The 19,970-nt window shown below is 50.6% G+C and overlaps 1 protein-coding gene across 1 annotated transcript; it reads right to left on the reverse strand.

Annotated features, from left to right (window-relative positions):
* Window positions 1–501: 501 nt before the first annotated feature.
* On the reverse strand, window positions 502–17,139 carry SUN5 (Sad1 and UNC84 domain containing 5). Its single transcript, XM_014845111.3, has 13 exons — window positions 17,054–17,139; window positions 15,667–15,725; window positions 15,381–15,455; window positions 14,259–14,325; window positions 13,301–13,362; window positions 10,263–10,312; window positions 8,992–9,026; window positions 8,299–8,407; window positions 4,071–4,149; window positions 3,028–3,143; window positions 2,293–2,460; window positions 1,707–1,793; window positions 502–633 (listed from the first exon to the last, which is right to left on the reverse strand). Exons 1-13 carry the CDS (start codon window positions 17,137–17,139, stop codon window positions 502–504), a joined length of 1,125 nt encoding a protein of 374 aa, XP_014700597.1.
* Window positions 17,140–19,970: the final 2,831 nt, after the last annotated feature.

Below are 19,970 nucleotides of genomic sequence, written 5' to 3' on the forward strand. Positions count from 1 at the left end.
TGCTTGGAGGTCCAGAGAGGGTGTGTGTCCTGCCTAATGCCACACAGTAATTTGTATGATGTTGAAACACTTCAAGGTGGGCAGGAATGGGACTTCCCATTTCCCGTCTCATCTGATACTACAGCCATAATCCTGTTCCCATGGTACAGATGGGGAGACTGAGACCCTGAGAGGGCGGGGTCTTGCCCAAGGCTATACCTGGGTCAGGGGCAGAGCTCAACTGGAAGCCAGTCAGACTGCCTGGGTTTGAATCCTGGTGCTGCCCTTTGCTGGCTGTGACCTCTGGCGAGTCATCCTGTTGCTTGTAGCCTTCACTGTCCCTTATAAAATGGGGCCTCATGGGGCTGCTGTGAGGGTGCCAGGGCGCCCAGCATTAATCATTGTGATGCCTAATTGCTCAGCCGTCAAATGCTAGCCCACCCACACTCTCTGGGGCCAAAGACACACAGACTCGGGCTGGGGCGTGAAGAATAAACTTTAATCTCTCCCGGGGCAGGGGCTCTAGCTGGGCTGCTCTCTGGGGGGCGTCACAGAGCCGTGCACTCGCACGCGGTACAGGCAGGTGAAGCGCGGGTTCCCCCAGTTGCTTGATACCTTCACCTTGACCGCGTCAAAAGTCCGAGCTGGCTGGTTCTGGAAGAGAGTCGCAGACATGGGGCAGCTCACCCAGAGGCCTCCACTCGGCCTGTCCAGAGGGGCGTTTCTGAGTGGAAGGGACCCATTTCACAGGTGGGGAAACTGAGGCTCAGAGAAGGGACTGGACTGTCCCAACGCCACATAGCAAGTTGATACTCTGGGGCTAGGATGGGAGATGCTGAGGCTGGAAGCACAGACATGGTGCGACTGGGAAGGGGGTCCCAGCATTGGGGCCCTGGCATGTATGTGCTGTGGGACCCTAGGCAGACTACTGCCCCTCTCTGGGCTTCAGTTTCCCCCTCTGTGAGATGGCAGTGGTAATATCTACTTCCCGGGGTTGCTGTGAGCATGAAAGGAGAGCTTGGGGCTGCACACAGTGGATGCTCCCTAAGTACGGCCTCCCCCTCCCTGCTCCTCGAAAGGGGATGGAGCCCGTGTTTCTATGCTCCCTGCCCAGTGCCACAAGCGGGGCTTTGGCCTTCAAGGTCTCCTGGATGGTCTTAACCTCCCAGGGATTAACAGAAGAGGAAACTGAGGCCCAAAGAGGCAGGGCATGGCCCCAGATCACACAGAATTTGTGGTTGGGTCAGGATTCAGGCCACTGTCGGCCTGATACTCAAGCCTAGACCTGCCACCACGTCTCAGGGGTGTTCCGGCAGCCACCTCTCCTGTCTTGCTTCTGTCCTCAACTCCTGGTCTTCGTTTTAGGTTGGACCAGGTGCTGATGATGGGGCCTCCAGTGTGGAGACCAGCATCCCTGCATCCCTGGCCCACTGGGCCTGTCCTGTTCAACATCTGCTCTCCCCAGGAGGAGATGCCGTGGAGGGCTCCTGGGAGGCCGGGGAAGACGGGGGACTGCCAGAGGCCGGATGGATCTCCTCAGGGTCCTCTCTCAGCCCTGGGCAGCAGGTCCATCACCCTGAGCCTCAGTTTTCTCATCTGTCAAGTGGGTTAGTGACAATTGTGCTCCTCCTGGGGCTGTTGGGGGATGAAGTGGGGTCCCCTGGGTAAAGCCCTGCACACAGTGTGCATTCAGCAGGTGCTCAGCATGGGCAGCGTTTCTCAGGTACCTGGAGCTGGAACGTCTGAATGATGTTTTCTGGCTGAAACTGGAACGCCCCCAGGAACACCTCTTCCCGGGGGGAGCCTTCCATGCCCTGCAGAATCAGAGCCGAGGAGGAAGCATCAGGTGCAGGCAGGGCCTGCAGTGGGTGTCTCCCCTCTGCACTTGCACACCTCCCAGGATGGGCACCTCCCTACCTCTTTGGGCACCGTTCCATCACAGCACAGAGTAATGGATAGGAAAGAGCCCGGGACTGGGAGTCAGAAGGCTGAGGGTCCACTTCTAACTCTGCATTGACTTGTAGGATTTGGGTGTTTCCCTGACCCTTCTCTGGACCTCAGCTTCCTTATCGGTAAAATGGGGGCTCAAGGGTCTCTGAAGATTACATAGGCTCTGAAAAGCTTGGGTTGAAACAGAGAAGCGGTTTATCCATTTATCTGCTATCCCTGGCCCTGGCCATTCCCAGTCTTAACAAAGCCTCATCCAGCCCCTCTGGCCTGCATGAGTTGTACTGACAGTTTGTCACAGTGCCTGGAGCCCCGCCACGACGAGGCTGTCCCCTTAGCTAAGCACGGCCCTGCTGGGGTGCTCACGTAGATGACGAAGTCCTTGGGTGCCGTGTCCAGGCTGCCCGACAGGGAGATAGTCCTGGGGATGTGCTGCAGCGTCAGGTTGCTCAGGTAGACCTTCTGGGCCAGCTGGATGGTCACCTGGCCACGGTCACCCGAGAAAGCCCAGCAGTTGCCAGGTGTCACGTTGGGCTGGAAGGGGCAGGTGCAAGGGGGGCTGTGCTGGGTGGGTGGGGGAGGGCAGGTTCCTCATCCCGCCCTGGCCCCCCTAGACCTCCTCGGCCTTCTGGATGAGACGGGTCCTTCCTGTCTACAAAGCCTGGCTCTCGTGCCACCACCTCCAGGAAGCGCCCCTGACTTCCAGAAGCAAGGATGAGTCTTCCCCTCAGCTCTGAGGGCTGGGTCCTGCTGGGGCCGAGGGTTCCCTGACTGTCGGGTCTCCAGGGCTGCGTCGGGGAGGTGCCCTTCCAGTGCCAAAGCAGGCCATCCCTGCCCCGTGCCCGTCCCTGTGCCTGTCCCCTGTTTCTGCCCAGCCCCAAGTGGTCCCTGCTGTCCTCCCCTCCTGCCCTTGCCCCTGACTTCTCCCCACCCCCCCACACTTCCTCCGCCCCCTGCCCCGCCCTGTCTCCCGCTCCCACCCCTACCCCGCCCCACACCCGACTCCCTTTGCTCTCACTCAGACCTCTGCTCTGAGCGCCCACCCGCAGACCCCCCAGCCACACCCTTGCCGCTCCGCCCGCGGCCCGCCCTTCCCCCTGCCTCCAGGATCACGTCCGGCGGCTGCGCGTAGTTCCACAGCCGGATCCAGTTCCAGTAGGAGCGAGCCTTGTCGTGGTTGTACGTGGCTGACGTTTGCTCGAAGTCGATGGAGGCCCCTGCGTAGGAGGAGGCGGGCGTCAGCCGAGCAGCCCCGGCTGCTGCCTGGAGGAGGGGAACCGCACTGATGGGGCGCGGACTACGTGCCGGGCGAGCGCTGCGGACGAGTCATTGGCCCTCTCTGGCCCTCAGTGTTCCCCACTGAGAAATGGGAGTCATAACAGTATCAGTAATAGTAGGAATGATCGCATCCACTTCCCAGGGCCGTTGTGAGGTTGAAATGAGCTAATGCACTGAAGCGTTTTCCAGCAGTGCCTGCGCGGAGCGAGCGCTCCCTTATGTCGGCCTCGGTGTGACTGCTAGGGCCGTTTCTGTACCCGTTTCACAGAGGAGGGGCTCTGGCCCTGAGAGGCTGAGCTGACAGCCTCTGACCCCACATCTCGTTAAGCAGAGGGGGCGCCGGGTCAGCCCACCTCGCCTCCTCCCTGGGTCCCTGTCTCGCTCCCGCTCCGTCCTCACCCTCACAGGGGCACCTTCACGGCGGCTCCCTCCTCACCGGGTCTCAACCCAAGCGTCCTCCCCACGCTGCTGCCCGGGTCGCCTCTATCCCAGCCACCTGCCTTACTTTTCTGAAGCACCGATTCCCGACTTTTATGGGGCCCGTTGGTTTGCTTACTGGTCAGTCTCCTCCGCCCGGCACAGGGCCGGCCCTGCTGACCTCTAGGTCTGGAGGACGGCGGGTGGGTGGGTGGAGGGGCAGTGGAGGTCCTGGGATTGGCATGTCCTTGTCCCACCTCTCCCTGTGCATCCCAGCCCCCGTTAGAGAAAACAGAATCTGCAGTAAGGAAATCAGCTGCGGAGCAGAGGTCAGCTCCGAGGACGAACTTCCCGGCAGCCGAGGGTGCACCGGACCAGAAGGGGAATCTACCCTCTGAAGTTTCTGAGGAACTTGAGGTGGGCCAGTGGGTGACTGGGCAGTCACTTACCTATAGACTTTAGGGCAAAGTCCGGCTTTTCGATGTAATCTCCTTGTATCATCTTCATTATTTTCTGGGCCATTTTTTGCTGAAAAGGCAGAAGACACAAGCTGTGCCCTGGTACGTTCTTACAGATCACTGTGCACACATGTGTTCACACCAGGTGACAGGTGGCTGTGGGGCACTCTCTTGTCCCTAACTGCTTACCCCAGCCTGTGGAAGCCGTGGCTGGTCCATGCACAGGACCACCAGTCACTACACTGTGAGGAAGCCCAAGGGACCCAGGGCCGCCCCCACCCCACCCACCGGGTTTACTCAGTGCTTCACATCCACCGTGACGGGGTGTCACACGTGGGACCAGGGCTCTCAGTGAAGTTACGAGCAAGGGGCCTGGAGTCAGACGGACCTTTGCTGCTGTGGGGCTCTGGAGGGGTGACTCCCCTCTGACTCGATTTCCTTGTCTGTAAGACGGGGATGATAGTCACGTCTCCCTCCCACTGTTGTGAGGATTAGAGCTAAGACTTGCAAAGCCGCTCCTGTGTGCCGGGACTGTCCTCGGCTCCACTTGTGTTCACTCTTATCCCTTCGCAGCAACCCTAGGGGGTATGGACTATTATCATCCCCATTTTAAAGATGAGAATACTGAGGCATAGAAGGGAAACTTGTCCAAGGTCACACAGCAGGTTAGAGGCAGAGCAGGGAGTTCGGTTCCGGAGTTCATGCTCTCAGCCGCTGTGGTCTACTGCCCAGCACCGAGCACAGGCAGTGCTCAGTAAATGCCGGCTGTTATTTTTATTGGACTCCTCACAGCTGTGGCAGGTCATATTTTCCAAAAATGGCTATGACAAGGTCTCCTACTCCATGCTCTACTTTCAATGTGACTTTGACACTCTTCTCTCCCCATCAGTCTGAGCGGGCCTGTGACTATGGCACAAGGGATGCTGTGTGACTTCTGGGCGAAGTCCTCAAAGGTGATACGGCACTGCCTGGTTCTCTGGGGACTCTCATTCTTGGAAGCCAGCCGCCATGTTGTGAGGAAGCCCCTACTACGTGGAGAGGCCACATTTGGGTGCCTTTGTCCACAGCTCTGAGCTCCCAGCTGACAGCCAGCATTAACCTCCAGACACGTCAGTGAGGACACCTTCAGATGATTCCAATCCCAGCTGTCGAGTCACCCCCAGCCTTCAAGTCTTCCCAGCTGAGGCCCCAGACATCATGGAGCAGTGACAGACCATCCCTACTGTAGCCTGTGTGAATTCCTGGTCCACAGAATCTCTGAATGTAATCAATGGTTGTTTCGCATCACTAAGTTTTGGGATGGCTGGTGATGCAGCAGTAGGAACTAGAACAATAGCCAGGGTGTTCCAGGGCAGTGATTATGACTCTAATTTGTTGATATGGAAACTGAGGCTCAAAGAGGTTGATGACCTGGCTGAGCTCCAAAAGGTAAGGAAAGATATTGCATCCATGAACAAGAATAGGATTCTGTGGAAAGGAACACCCAGAGCACAAAGAAAAGAAAATTCTTAGGAATTCAGACTATGTTAGTGGAAATGAAAAAACTCAGTAGAAGTTTTGGAAGATAAAGCTGAGAATGTTTTCCCAACTGTGGAACAAAAGGACAAAGAGAGGAAAATGGGGAGAAAAGGAAAAAAACCCAGAGGATTAGTTCAGGAGTTTGACATTCCAATAATAGGAGTTTCAAAAATGAGAGCAGAGGGGCTGGCCCCGTGGCCGAGTGGTTAAGTTCGTGCACTCCGCTGCAGGCAGCCCAGTGTTTCGTTGGTTCGAATCCTGGGCGCGGACATGGCACTGCTCATCAAGCCACGCTGAGGCAGCATCCCACATGCTACAACTAGAAGGACCCACAACGAAGAGTATGCAACTATGTACCGGGGGGCTTTGGGGAGAAAAAGGAAAAAGTAAAATCTTTAAAAAAAAAAAAAAATGAGAGCAGAGCAGCCAGAGCTGGGGGAAAGTCACCCATCTAATCACATGATTGAAGAACATTACGTCCTGGGACTAAAGGACATGAGTTTCCAGATTGAAAGGGCCCCAGGGGCGGCCAGCCCATCAGCATATTATCATGACATTTCAGATGCCAGGTCAAGACATAGGGCTTCCACGTAAGATGCACTGAGCTGCAGAGGACCAATGACCCCATTGAAAACAACTGCAAAAAGCCAGAGAGTTTACTAAATCCTATTCTAAAGTCATCACTGAGCTATGGAAGCAACAAGGACCAGATGGACGAAAAGTCTAGAGAGGGGAGAATGAATCTGAAATGTGCTGACAATTTTTTTAACCCTTGGGAGCATTTGATGAGTCTGGGTGTGGGCTGAGGCTCTGGGCACAGGCCAGAGAAGGGGCTGCTACTGGTGAAAGAGAAAACAGCAACGTTTTTAACAGCCACAAGGGCTAAAGGGAAGAAACTGGGGACTTGAGGGGCCTCAAATATGGTCAGTTTCCTCCATAAGATGTTAACTGAAACTTAAGACTACGTAAGAAGATAAAGAGCTGCTTTGAAAGCTCCTGAAAGGCAAAGTAAAACTTTCCAGCCTCACAATGCTTAGGAAACCAAGTCCCTCTGAGGGAGCGGGCCCCAAACAAAACAAGCATGAGAGTCAAGCCTTAGAACAGTGGTTCTTCTTAGTATGTGTCAGAATCACCTGGAGGGCTTGCTGAAACACATATGGTTGGTTCCCATCTTCAAAGTGTATGATTCAGTAGTTCTGGGTGGGGTCCATTAAGTTAAATTTCTAACATTTTCCCAGGTAATGTTGATACTGCCCGTATGGTGATCACACTTGGAGAACAGCTGTCCGAGAAGAAGTGCTGGATCAGTGCTGAGTAGCTACAGCTGCACGTCCCCTGGGGTCACCAAACCAAGGATGGGTCAATTAGAGGCTGAGAATGCAAGCTTGCCCCCGTCCGAGAAGGCTGCCCCTGGGGTCAGAGATTTTGCACTCATGCAGGGCTGGGAGACATAACTGGGACTTGAGAGGCTGCAAACATGTGGTCAATCTTTTCCATCAAGACATTTACCAAATTTTTGAAGATGCACAGGCAAGAGGCTAAAGGGTTAACCTGAAAACCTCTGATAAAAATTGCCATCCAGGTCAGAACCAGCTCAAAGCACATCTACATAGAAGTGATCAGTGTACTTCATCTTCCTTACAAAGGAAGGGGGAGCTCTCTCTGGTAGAAGTTATAATTATCTGGAGTGTCTATGGTTCTTTTCTCTACAATGTTCAGATAACACTAAAAAATTACTAGACATGAAGAGGTAAGACCATATGATATGATTCCAAAGAAAAGACAGAAATAGAAAGAGACCGTAGAGGATCCAGATAGTAGATTTAGTAGATAAGGATTTTTAATATAATCACGACCAATACGTTAAATAAAATAAAGGAAAAGATGGACAAGACAGATAAAATGTTGTAGAGTTCCACAATAGACTTAAAATCTATGAAAAAGAATCAAATGTATATTCTAGAACTAAACAATGTAGTATATGAGATTAAGAAGTTAATGGAAAGATTTAACAGTAGATTGGACAGAAGAGAATACAGGAGTATTAGTGAACCTGAAGAAGTGTGAATAGAAAATATCTAAACAGGCACATAGAGAAAAAGAATGAAAAACAAACAAACCAGGTAACAGCATAGGAATTACGTGGAACACGCTCTAAAGATCTCACATAGATGTAACTGGTGTTCCAGGAGAGGAGACAGATAACGGGGAAAAAGGAATCTTATAAGAGACAATAGCTTAGAATTTTCCAAAATTATTGAAAAACATCAACCCATAGATTCAATAAGCTCAGCAACCCCTCAAGAAGGTTAAGTGCAGAACAGTGGGGACAAAAAGAGTATCCTACAGACTCCCAGGAATAAAAAACAGACCACACTCAAAGGACCAATAATAAGGGCGCCGTTAGACTTCTCAACAGCAACAATTTAAACTAGAACAGAATAGTGGATTTTCTTCAAAATCCTCAGAGGAAACTATTTCCTATCTAGCATTCTATACCCAGCCAAACTATCATCAAGTGCCAGGGTAGAACAAAGACATTTTCAAACGTGCAAGTTCTAAAAAATAAAGATACCTCTTATGTCACTCTTTTCCAGGAAGTTATTGGGGATGTGCTCTACCCAAATTTTGGGTCTAGAACGCAGGGCATCAAACATAGAGAGAAGTTAGGTGTTTGGGGGCCACATGGCCAGCATCTCACCTCATCTGACATGGCTTCCATCTCCTGGAGCTTGGCAATGAGCTGGTCCACGCTACCTCGGAGGTCCTGGATTTCCCCAGTGTGATGTCGCACCTTCTCCTGGTACATCCTAACGAGGAAGGAGTGAGAACATGGACTGACTGATTTGTGATGCTGCTATTGTTACCCCCAGCTTCTGCCTTTGCCAGTCAGCCCACAGAGAACTGGCTTCACATTTTCCCACACTCCTGGGCCTACTCAGCAGGTTCTTATCTCTAAAACATTGCTTGTGCTCTTCCTCCTGTTTGGAATATCCTTAAACCCAGCTCATTCCTTCTGAACATTCCTGAGTATTTTGTCTGCAATTAAGGATGTTGCCACCAGGTGGTATCTTATTGGTTAAAATGTCTTCTCAGCTACCATTTGCTGAGCGCTAACTATGGGCCAGGAACTATTTAAGACAGTTTACATATTCTTTAATACTCATAATTATCCAGGGGAGGTGGGTGTTATGCCTTATCTCATAAATGAGTCAAAGGCCGAGAGTGGTGAAGTGAATTTGCATGAAGTTAACCAGGTAGGATGTATGGGAGCTCGATTAAAACCCAGGTTGGTCTGACTGCCGAGCCCACATTCTTAGTCAGTACATACCAGGTCCTGGCTATAGCTCTGGTTTTTAGGTGATAATAAGACTATTTGGCAGATTTGTCTTACCTCAAGCTCTGCAGTGGAGTAGATATGCTGTCATCCTGGTAGGGTATTGAAGAAAGCAAGGGATCGCCTTCAGATGGCCTAATCTTGGCCCAATAGAGTTTCATCCATCTAGTCTCCCACAGTCATAAATCCATCCATTCATCTCCCCTCCTATTTGCAGTTCTATCCACGCACCCATCTACCATCTATCCAAAATCCAATTTACCCTCTTTTTTATCCAGCCATCTACCTCCTCATTCATCTATCCTCCTACCCCTCCACTATCCCATCCTTCCACCCTTTCCCATCCATTTATTCCTCTATTTATCCAACCTTCCTCATCCATCTACCCTCCCACCCACCTACTTTACCTTACCCATCAACCCTCTCATCAATCCATCCACCCTCCCATCTATCTACCCTCCCATTCAACCATCCACTTGTCCCTCCATTTACCCACTCATATATCCCATCTGCCCTCCCATCCATCCATTCTCTCATCCATACACTCTGTCATTTGTCCATCCATCTATCCCTCATCCATTTCCCCCCATTCCTACATCCATCACTTCCACCCTTCCGTCCATTCTCCCTCCATTCACACTCCCATCTGGCCTTCCAGTCATCCAGCATTGATAGTGGCAATCCTGTGCCTGGCCCTGAGGTGGATATTGCTAGAATGAGGTTTGCCTTCAAGGGGTCCCAGTACAGCTTGGGAAGTAGTCATAACTGCAGAAGATTGCATTCATGATTGCAGACAATTGTGGGAAGAGAGAGGGGAATGTGCCCACCCATCCCTGAGTGTTTCTGGAGCTGGTGAGATTTTAGCTGGATCTTGAAGGATATGAAGGAGTTCATAAGGGGAGAAGAGGAGAGGGAGGGACAGACCCATCAGATCCCCTTTCTCCCTAGGCTTCGGAGACTCTTTGCTGTCCTCAGACAGGGAGCTCTGGCCACTGATTTGCTCCTCCTTCCTCCCCAGGAACCACAAAGCAAATAGTCTCAGCTCATTTGAGCAGAAGAGCAAACTACCTTGAGTAGAGAGAGAAACGTGTTCTCTGTCCTCACTGTGCCTGGAGGAGGCACTATTGCATTTGGTCTTTGAGAGCCACATTTTGGCAGGACAGATGAGTCCAGGCTAGTGGCATGGCAAAGACAGCGATCTGGAGCTGGGGTGAGTCCGGAACCGATTAGGATCCAGATGTGGTGACAATGAGAGGAGCTTATGGAGGCAACATTGACTGGTTGGGGTGAGGCCAGTCAGTGGTGGGGCCTGAAGAGAACACACTCACCTGCCAGACTTGCACTTGGGATGGTAAGTGCACTGAAAACACCCAGAATCCTGCGGGGCCGAGAGAGTGAGAAGGAGCCGTTTAAGATGAAAGGTTCAGGGCTTAGGCTCTGGAGTTAAGCCATGTGCCAGCATTGCCACCTACCAGCACAGTGCAACGTTAGCAGAGGTTACTTAATCCCACTAGGCCTCAGTTTCCTCCTCTGTAAAATGGGCGTAATGGTAGTATCCACTTCACAATGGAAAGAGCTCATGTATGCAAAGTGTCTCGCATAAACTGAATAATCCATGTTTCCTCTCCCTCCCTGTCTCAAGCCTACTGGGGATAATTGGCAAAGAGAAGAAAAGGGGGTGGTCTCCGCTGTATTTTATGATCTCCGTGCTGCCTGAAATCCCACCTTTGAAGCCATCATTAAAAGCCTTTAAAACCTGTTACTCCTGACAAAACACTCAACAAATCAGGAATAGAACAGAGCTTCCTCAATTTGATAGAGGCCGTTTATGAAAAATCCACAGCTAACATCATACTTAGGGGTGAAAGGCTGCATGCGTTCTTCCTAAGATTGAGAACAAGACAAGGGTGTTTGCTCTTGCCATTTCTATTAAACGTTGTCCTGGAGGTTCTAGCCAGGCTAATTAGTCAAGAAAAAAGAGGCAGATGACACGATCTTGCATATAGAATCCTAAAGTATCTAGACTGGATGTCTTGCGCAATGTCAGAAATAATAAATAAGTTCTTCAAGTTTGCAGGATACAAGATCAGTATACAGAAATCAATTACAATTCTTAACACCAGCAAAGAATCATCTGAAAATGAAATTAAGAAAACAATTCCATTTACAATAGCATCTCAAAGAATAAAATACTTAGGAATAAATTTAACAAAAGAAGTGCAAAACTTGCACTCCACAACATCATTGAAAGAAAGAAGACATAGAGATACCTATCAATAATGGAAAGACAGCCCGCGTTCATGGATTGGAAGATCCATTAATATTGTTAAGGTGACACTAATCCCCAAATTCATCTACATATCAATGCAATCCCTATCAAAATCCCAATGGCCCTTTTTTGCAGAAATGGAAAAGTTGACCCTAAAATTCATATTGAACCATAAGGGACCCATAATAGTCAAAACAATCTTAAAAAGAACAAAGCTGGAGGACGCACACTTCTAGATTTCAAAACTTACTACAAAGCTACAGCAATCAGTCCAGGGTGGTACTGGCAAACACATCAACACATATATCAATGGAACAGAATTGAGAGTCCAAAAAGCAGCCCTCACACTTATGGTCAACTGATTTTCAATAAGGGTGCCAGAGAATTAAATCAGGGAAAGACTAGTCTTTTCAATAAATGGTACTGGAACAGCTGGTTGTTTATATTTAAAAAAATGAAGTTGGATCCTTACCTCACACCATATGCAAAAATTAACTAAAAAATGCATCATGGACCTAAATGTAAGGGTTAAAACTATAAAAATCTTAGAAGAAAACATGGGAGTTTGGAGTAGATCTTCATGGCCTTGGGTTAAGCAATGGTTTCTTAGATGTGACACCAAAAGCAAAAATGATGAAAGAAAACATAAATTAGATAACTTAGACTTCATCAAAATTTAAAAATTTTGTGCTGCAAAGGACACCATCAGGAAAGAGAAAAGACAACCGAAAGAATGAGAGAAAATATTTGCAAATCATATATCTGATAGGAGATTTGTATCCAGACTATATAAGGAACTTTTATAACATTAATAAAAAGACCACTCAATTTAAAAATGGGCAAAGATCTGAACAGCCTTTTCTCCAAAGAAGATACACAAATGGCCAATAAGCATGTGAAAATATGCTCAACATCATTATTCATCAGGGAAATGAGATAAAAGCCACAATGAGATACCACTTCACCCCCACTGGGATGGCTAAAATAAGACTGATTACAACAAGTGTTGGTGAGGATGTGGAGAAACTGGGACCCTCGCACGTTACTGGTAGGAATGTAACATGGTGCAGCTGCTTTGGAAAAAAGTTTGACAATTCCTCAGATAGTTAAACATAGAGTTATCATAGGACTTGGCAACTCTATGCCTAGATATATACCCAAGAGAATTGAAAACACGCGTCCACACAAAAATTTAATAGAAATGTTCATAGTGGCATTATTAATAATAGCCAAAAAGCAGAAACAACCCTAATATGTATCAACTGATGAATGGATAAACAAAATGTGGCATAACCATACAATGGGATAATTTCAGCCATAAAAAGGAAAGAAATGCTGATGTATACTGCAACATGGATGAATTTGAAAATATTATGTTAAGTGAAAGAAGCCACAAAGACCACATATTACATGATTCCATTTATATGAAATGTCCAGAACAGGCAAATCCATAGAGACAGAAAATAGATTAGTGGTTGCCTAGATCTGGGCGGGGGGGAATGGGGAATGACTGCCAGGGACTGGGGAGTTTCTTTTAGGGGTAATGAAGATTCTGGAATTTGATGGTGGTGACAGATGGACAACTTTGTGAATATACTAAAAACCGCTGAATTATACATTTTAAAATGGTGATCTTTATGGTATGTGAATTATATCTCAATAAAGCTGTGATTTTAAAAAGGCTTATTTGCTGGGCTAAGTTTCCTAGGAATTCCTAATTTCCTAGTATTTCCTAGTATCACCCCCGGTGAGTACACTTGAGTGGAGGGAGGAGAGTCCTTTGAGAAAGTAAAGCTGTGATGTGGGAGGCGGCAGTGGTGGCTGGAAGGAAGCCACAGAAGCCCAGAAAGAGGTAGTAATAATTATCACAACATGGTTTGGGGAGAGCTTTGCAGTTTTCAAAGCTTTTCTTAGCTTTCAAAAATTTTTCCTGGCCGTCATTTCATTTAATCCTCACAGCAACACTCATTAGACAGATGGGGGAACTGAGGCTCATAGAGGGGCAGTGTCTTTCCCAGGGTCGCAGGATCAGTGCCAGGATGGGCGAGAGCCCAGGGGTACCTCCACCTGGGATGGGGCAGGGCCCTGGAGACGCACCAAAAATACAGAGGACCAGGACACCTGTCTTTTCCATGAGCTTCTGGAAGAGCAGCTTGCATCTGGAAGACAGAGAAGCAGTGGTCCAGGCAAGGCAGGGCTTTGTACAGGCTGGCAAATCCTGGCCTGGCCCTCTCCTCTCTCCCACCCTGAAGGACATGTCCCTCTCTGGGCAGTGACACCTCGCCAAGATGCTGACCATGTTCTGTGGCTCCACAGTGTCCCAGAGGAGAGAAAGCTCTTACCCCAGCACTTGGGGCCATCAGGGATCAGCTCAGAGTGGTCACTGGTCCTCCTCACTCCCTTTCTCCATCTACACACTGTTTGTCCCCTCCCCTCTTCTCTCCTGGTGAATGCATCCTTTAGGGTTTAGCTCAAATGTCCCCTCCTCCTACGACCTTCAGAGTCAACACTCCCAGCTTGGCACTTTTTGGTGTCTGCCTTTGCCACTGGGAGCTCGTGGGTGGTGGGGGCCAAGGCTGAGCCCAGAGCAGGCATTCAGGAAATGTTTAGAATGTAAACTTTAAGTGAATGAATGAGTTGGGAAGCTCTGCAGGAATTCATAGGCATTTGCTTGGTCGGGAAGGGTAAAGAGAAAGGGTGGACAGGCATTCAGGCAGAAGAACAGCGTGTACAAAGGGGTGGAGGTGGGAATAGGAATGGGGGATCCAGGGAGGGAGAACCCTAGCCTTGCTGAGCCAATGGGCCCACAGCAGGAAGCAGAATGAGGGCAGCTTGGAAAGGAAGGGTGGGGCAGGATTCCAGAGGGCTGCAAGCTCAGGTGCTGGAGCAATGGGGAGCCACAGTGGGTTCTGGGGTGAGGGGATCTAGTAAAAGCAAGGTTTGGGGTAACTCATCTGGTGATCAAAGGGAGGTCTAAACCAGTGAGGGGGCTACCATGGTCACCAGCCGCATGGTCCCAGCCCCCATCACCCTCCCCTCACCTGTCCCTGCTCACCTGCAGGTGTTGAACAGGACTTGGTGGGCCTGAGTCCTCAGGAAGCAGGCCAGGCAGGTGATCCAGGCTGTGGAGGAGACAGGAGAGCAGTAGGTAGTTGTACCCTCATTCTTATCCTACAAGCACTTGCAGGGAGTGAGACTCTGTTGCTGGGAGACCCTCTCAATTTGCTAGTGGAGCCCAGGACAGCTCCTTGCTCTGCTTATGGGTAAGAGCCGCTTGGAGTGAGCATGGGTCCTACAGGTGAGCACTACTTGCAACTGGCAGTTAATTGATACTTAATAGTGACTCAGGAGCATGAAAAGTCTGGGATGTGCTAATGCCCATTCCCAGACACTGGGAACTTCTCAAGGGCAAGGTCCTCATCTGGCTTATCCCTGGTGCCCAGTGTTGCCCAGCATGGAGCTAGGTCAAAAGTAGGGGTTCGGGATGGCTGAGTAGGTGGGAGGATACATGGGTGCATGGAAGAATGGGTAAGAGAATGAATGGCTTGGAAGCTGGATGACTAGGAAGATGGATGAGAGGGTGGGAGAATGAGAGGATGGATAGAAGGATGGATGGGTTGATGATGGGATGGATGTGAACATTAGCAAATAAAGCTATGGGTGAATTGATGGCTGACTCAGTGAACGGATGGATGGACGAACTAACGGGATGCACGGATATTACAACAGATGGATACGTGGACAGATGGTTGGATAAATGACAGAGAGGATGAATAAGTGCGGGGTCGGGGGGGTGGAGCAACATAGAAGTAAAAGACTGATGTTTAGGCCGTGGTCAGATCCATGTCCCTGAAGTGAGGGTGAGTTGCCCCAAACCATTCCCGTGACCTCTCTGACCCCAGTGGCCAGGCTGGTGGCAGAGCAGGGGAGGGTGGCACCCAGCTCCCCTCCAAACAGCATCTTCCTCCTACTGCCTCTCTCCACCTGTTAAAGAGATCTTGGCTGGAAGGAGGCCCTGACGTCTCTGATGGGAAGATCTCCAGAGCTCCACCTGCAGCTCCCTCCCTTCCCTGCAGCCCAGCGCAGGCCTTTCCCCACAGACCCAGCCCGGCCTGAGGCTGGGCCCTCTCCCCAGGCCCCTGTTGATGGCCAAGACAGCTCTTCAATATATACATACACATACATCCCAGCATGCACTGAGTCAGGCCCGGGGCTGTGGCGTTGATGCGGATGGGCAGCAGGAAGGAGTCATCTGCAGAGAGCACAGGGCTGTCACTCACTGCCAGCCTCTGGGACATGGTGCCTGCAAACACCTGGGAGCACCCAGAGCTTCGTGCCAGGCATCCCTGGCTCCTGCCCAGCCCCTTGCCTGGTGGCCCTGGGTTACCCATCTGACGTCTCTGAGCCTCAGCCCCCTGCTGCCCGTGAAGATCCCAGGGCTCGCCTCTCCCCTCCCTGCTCACTTCTGTTTGGCGAGGGCTCCTCTGGCGTCCTGCAGGTGTTCCTGCCTCGTTGGAGGACCCTGGGATGGCAAGATTCACAATCGCATTTTACAATTGACGGGGAACGTGGTGTCCCCAAGCTCCAGGCTGAGAAACTGAGCTGTAGATAAATTTGCCCAAGACCAGCAGCCCAAGACCTGTGAACTGGGGATAGGCCCAGGTCTGGCTGACCCCAAATCCAAGTCTATTTTGAGGAAAGGATTCAGTTTGCTGTGGCAGTCACAGGTGGCTGTCACCCAAAAGCCACTCCCTCCCCTTGCTGGCAGAAGGCTGATTTTGGTCCCTTGTCTGTGCCTACCTTCCATGATTTTAGACAATCCTGATTGGTCTAAGCCTGTTGTGATGCTCCAGTCCCCTGGCTGTGGTTGGCTCAAGGATGGGGAAGTCTGCAGGGGTGAGGGGCAGGGGGTGGGGGAGGGTACAGGGGTCTAGGACTGGGGGAAAGGTTTTCTCGTTGTTAAAATGAGACCCACAGGAAGCCAGGCCCACTCTCCTTCCACCCTATACAGCCATGCTTCTGCATGGTGCCTGGAACTGTGGCGGCCATCTTGTGATTGTGAGATGAGGCCAAAGGAAGAGCAAGAAGATGGCAGGAACCTGGGTCTTAAGTGACATTGCAGAACCGTGGAATTAACGTGCTCTGGAGCCACCCACATCTTGGGACCTCTTGGTATAAGGGACAACAAATTTTCTTTATTTCTTAAGGCAATGGTCTCCAAACATTTTTTATTATACCTCTCAATGTATTTATGCTATGTTTATTTATTAAGAAATTATATATAATACCATATATATATCCAAGTGTGCTAATACATTGTTTACCCATTCAAAGGTACAAACTTATCTATACATTCCTGAGGAATATAAATTAAAAGAGGATCGACTGAAAAATATATACTGAAGTTTTAATAATCTCTCCCCTCACCCCAGTGGATTGTTTTATATGCCCTCTTTGGATGTCCATCCTGCCTAGGGGCCCAGAGCGAGGCATCATTTCGAGCTGGAACTTCCATTGCCTGTGACCAGAGGCCTCCTACAGATCGATGGCGGAGATGCCTGTCTCCCTCACTAGATGTGAGCCCCAGGGGGGCAGGAGCACCTCTGTCTGTCTGGTGCAACAACTGTGCTCCCCAAACTCTGCTCAGTGCCTAGTGCACAGTTGGTGCTCAATAAACATGTGCTGAAAGGATGACTTCCGGGCCGGGAGACTTTAGGAAGGCCCCTGTCAAATCTCTCTGACCTCAGTTGCTGCCTCTGGAAGGTGCCTGCTCGCCTCCAAGGAGAGGGTGGGGGGCAGCGTTTCGTCAGCCACAAAGGGCCAGGCAGAGGGAGGGGCTGCTGTCCTCACCTCCTGGGCCTGGCATCTCTGCAGGTGTGGGCCACATCTTCGGGTGGGTCACCCAGGTCCCTGGGGCTCCTTGAGTGCCGTGGCATCAATTTCCTTCTCGAGGACGGGGGAATCGTGGGGGGGACTCGCTGGGAGTTGGTGAGGGGGACGTGGCTGCTGCCACCTCCTAGCGTTCTCTGGAAGGTGCATGGAATCTGCCCAGGTCAAGCGAGGCTGTGGGCACTGTGACCTCACAGAGCAGGTGGTGGGAGCGTGGGGAGGTTCTGCCCAGACTCCAGCTTGGCCCTGGAACTTCCCCTTAGAGGAACCCATTCTGACCAACTTTCCACTTTTAAGATGGGGACATTGAGGGGCTGGGTCCATAGCATAGTGGTTGAATTCTGCTTTGGGTCCTGGGCGTGGACCTACACCACTTGTCAGCTGTGCTGTGGCAGCGACCCACATATAAAGCAGAGGAAGATTAGCACAGATGTTAGCTCAGGGTGAATCTTCCTCAGGGGGAAAAAAAAGAAAAGATGGGGAAATTGATGTCTCAAAACAGGAAGGGTCATGCCATGGTCTCAGGGCCTGGGCAAGGAGGAGAGCTGAGGCTCCAATACCAAGGCTATGCATTCTTGGCTCCCAGATCCCTTCCTGCTCCAAGCTTCCCGGATTTGCCACCTTCCTATGTCGCACGTGGACACACTTTGTAATGCTGAGCTTCTCAGTGGACATTTTGCATAACACAAAAAAATATTTGTGTTGTTGTTTTAATAAAAGTTTACTTTTTACCAGGGAAAACAAAAAGCCTAACAGAGTGGAAAGTTCTGGCTCTGTTTTTTGTCAGCCCGGTTGGGTAGAGAACCTCTTTCAGATCGGGCAGCTAAAATGAACTCACTTTTGCCCCCTGGTGGCAGTTGCTCAAATTGCAGGCCAAGGACCCTGGGGTTAGCAGAATTAACTGCCCCCCAAAGAGGCCTCCCCGCACTGAAACCTGACCATGTGAATATGTCAGGTTACACAACAAAGGGGAATTAAAGCTTGCAGGTGGGATTAAGGTTGCTAGTCAGCTGACCTCGAGAATATCCTAGGTTGTTCAGGGGGGCCCGATGCAATGATAAGGGTCCTTTGTGGAAGAGGGAGGCAGGAGAGGAGAGAGATGACAGTGTGGGGAGCACGCAGCCCAGGCTGCTGGCTTCGAAGATGGAGGAAGGGGCCGTGAGACAAGGAACGAAGGCAAAGAAGTGGGTCCTCTTCAGCAGCTCCAGAAAGGAAGAAAGCCCTGCCCATACCTTGATTTTAGCCCAGGGAGACCCATTTTGGACTTAGGACCTCCAGAACGGTAAGATAATAAATTTGTGATTTCAGTCACTAAGTTCGTGGTAATTTGCCACGGCAGCAACAGGAAATGAACATGGACCCTCAAGAATATTTGCTGAAGGGGGGCCCTGAAATGCTGCCCCTGTCATTGCTACCAGGGTCTTCCAATAGTACATCCATTCATTTATTCATTCAACAAATATTTATTAAGCCTCTGGTAAGTTCCAGGCACTGGCTTACAGGGGTGAGAGGAACCAGCTCCCGTCTCTGGGGGGAGGGTCAGGTGGCTGGCAGAACAGCTTGCACAAAGCAGGTGCCACCGCACGCGCTTGCTATGGCTGTAGGGAGGAGGGGCTGGCAAGAGCTCCATCCTTTGTGTCTGTCTGTCCCCCAATGTCCCCTGTGTTGGAAATGTCGAGGAAGAGGAAGCGTTCATGACAAGAGCAAACAGTGAGAGTGGCTTTGGTCAATATTTGCACCCCTCTCCACGGAGGCTGCTGTTTGCTTCGGCTGCAGTGAGGGCCAGGAGGGCTGGCCTTAGGCATCAGTGGGCCCGCTGAGGTCAGCAGGAGGATGTCGGGGAGCCTGCGGCTGGCCCTTCTCATTCCTTTTTGCTGAGAGAATAGGGCAGGGGAGCACTGGCTGGGAGCAGGGCGGGTCCACGTGAGCTCTGGCCTCTCCGGGGAGAGATCGGTGGTGTCTGTGACTCTGTCAACTCTGTGGGCATTCGTGGGGACCCACGGGGCTCTGAGCCTAGTATGTGGGCTGGTGTGGAGTCAGCGGGAGTCATGGAGGGCTCTGGAGTGGGGGAAGACCCCGAGGTCCCTTGTGCCTGTAGCCCAGGTGAGCCATACAGAGAAACGGAGGGGCCTTCCCCGGAGTCATGCCGTCACCTCCAGCGCATGTGTGTATGCACACACACAAACATATATACACCTCCCATTACCAGAAACATACACACACACACGTAACTAACACCATACACACACAGCCACAGACACTCAGTATATAAGCCCACATACATAGACTATACATAAGACTCCCCATACCTGCGCTCATGTGGGTTTGGGTAAACAGGTGTGGAACAACATAAAGCAAGATGTCCATGTGCCAATTTCATGTGCACACTCACACACAATCACATTTTCCTCTGATGCCAGTAATTAGGACTTAATACACATGTGTAGCCATGACTATGCATACACAACCACACACACAAACATGTACACAACCCTCATACGCACATGTGCACACAAACTCCTTCCTGTGCACACACAGTTCCTTGGGTCTCATGTAGTCAAGGTGGAGCACAGACCGTACAGACTAATGCAGAAAGGGAGGATGGGCTAAGTCTGTTGGGAGTGGGATGTGCATTTGGAGAGAGGCTGGGTGTTAGGTAGTGGGGACTGGATCATCCACATCCTTGACTGTTGCCCTTTGAGTTAGGACTCAATGTCTGATGAGGATCAGGGCTCAGCCTGTGACAAGGGTCAGGGCTCAGTCAATGACTGGGGTTGGGGCTCAGGTAGCCTCCTGCCCCTCCCGAAAGGGTCATGTTTCTGGGACAGCTTGAGGCAGCAGGCCTGACAGGTTATTGTAGCCGTCCCCGTGACGTTGG

The sequence above is a fragment of the Equus asinus genome, chromosome 15 (genome assembly GCF_041296235.1).
Source record: "Equus asinus isolate D_3611 breed Donkey chromosome 15, EquAss-T2T_v2, whole genome shotgun sequence".
NCBI classification, from domain to species: Eukaryota; Metazoa; Chordata; class Mammalia; order Perissodactyla; family Equidae; genus Equus; species Equus asinus.

Bases quoted from the DNA above. Each gene is read 5' to 3' on its own strand.
- SUN5 (XM_014845111.3), bottom strand. From the start codon at position 17,139: ATGCCACGGCACTCAAGGAGCCCCAGGGACCTGGGTGACCCACCCGAA. The intron at 14,326-15,380 runs GTATGTATATAT...TCTCCTCCACAG, and splicing joins GTGCATGCTGGGATGTATGT to CCTGGATCACCTGCCTGGCC. The intron at 4,150-8,298 runs GTGAGATGCTGG...CTGCCTTTTCAG, and splicing joins TGGAAGCCATGTCAGATGAG to CAAAAAATGGCCCAGAAAAT.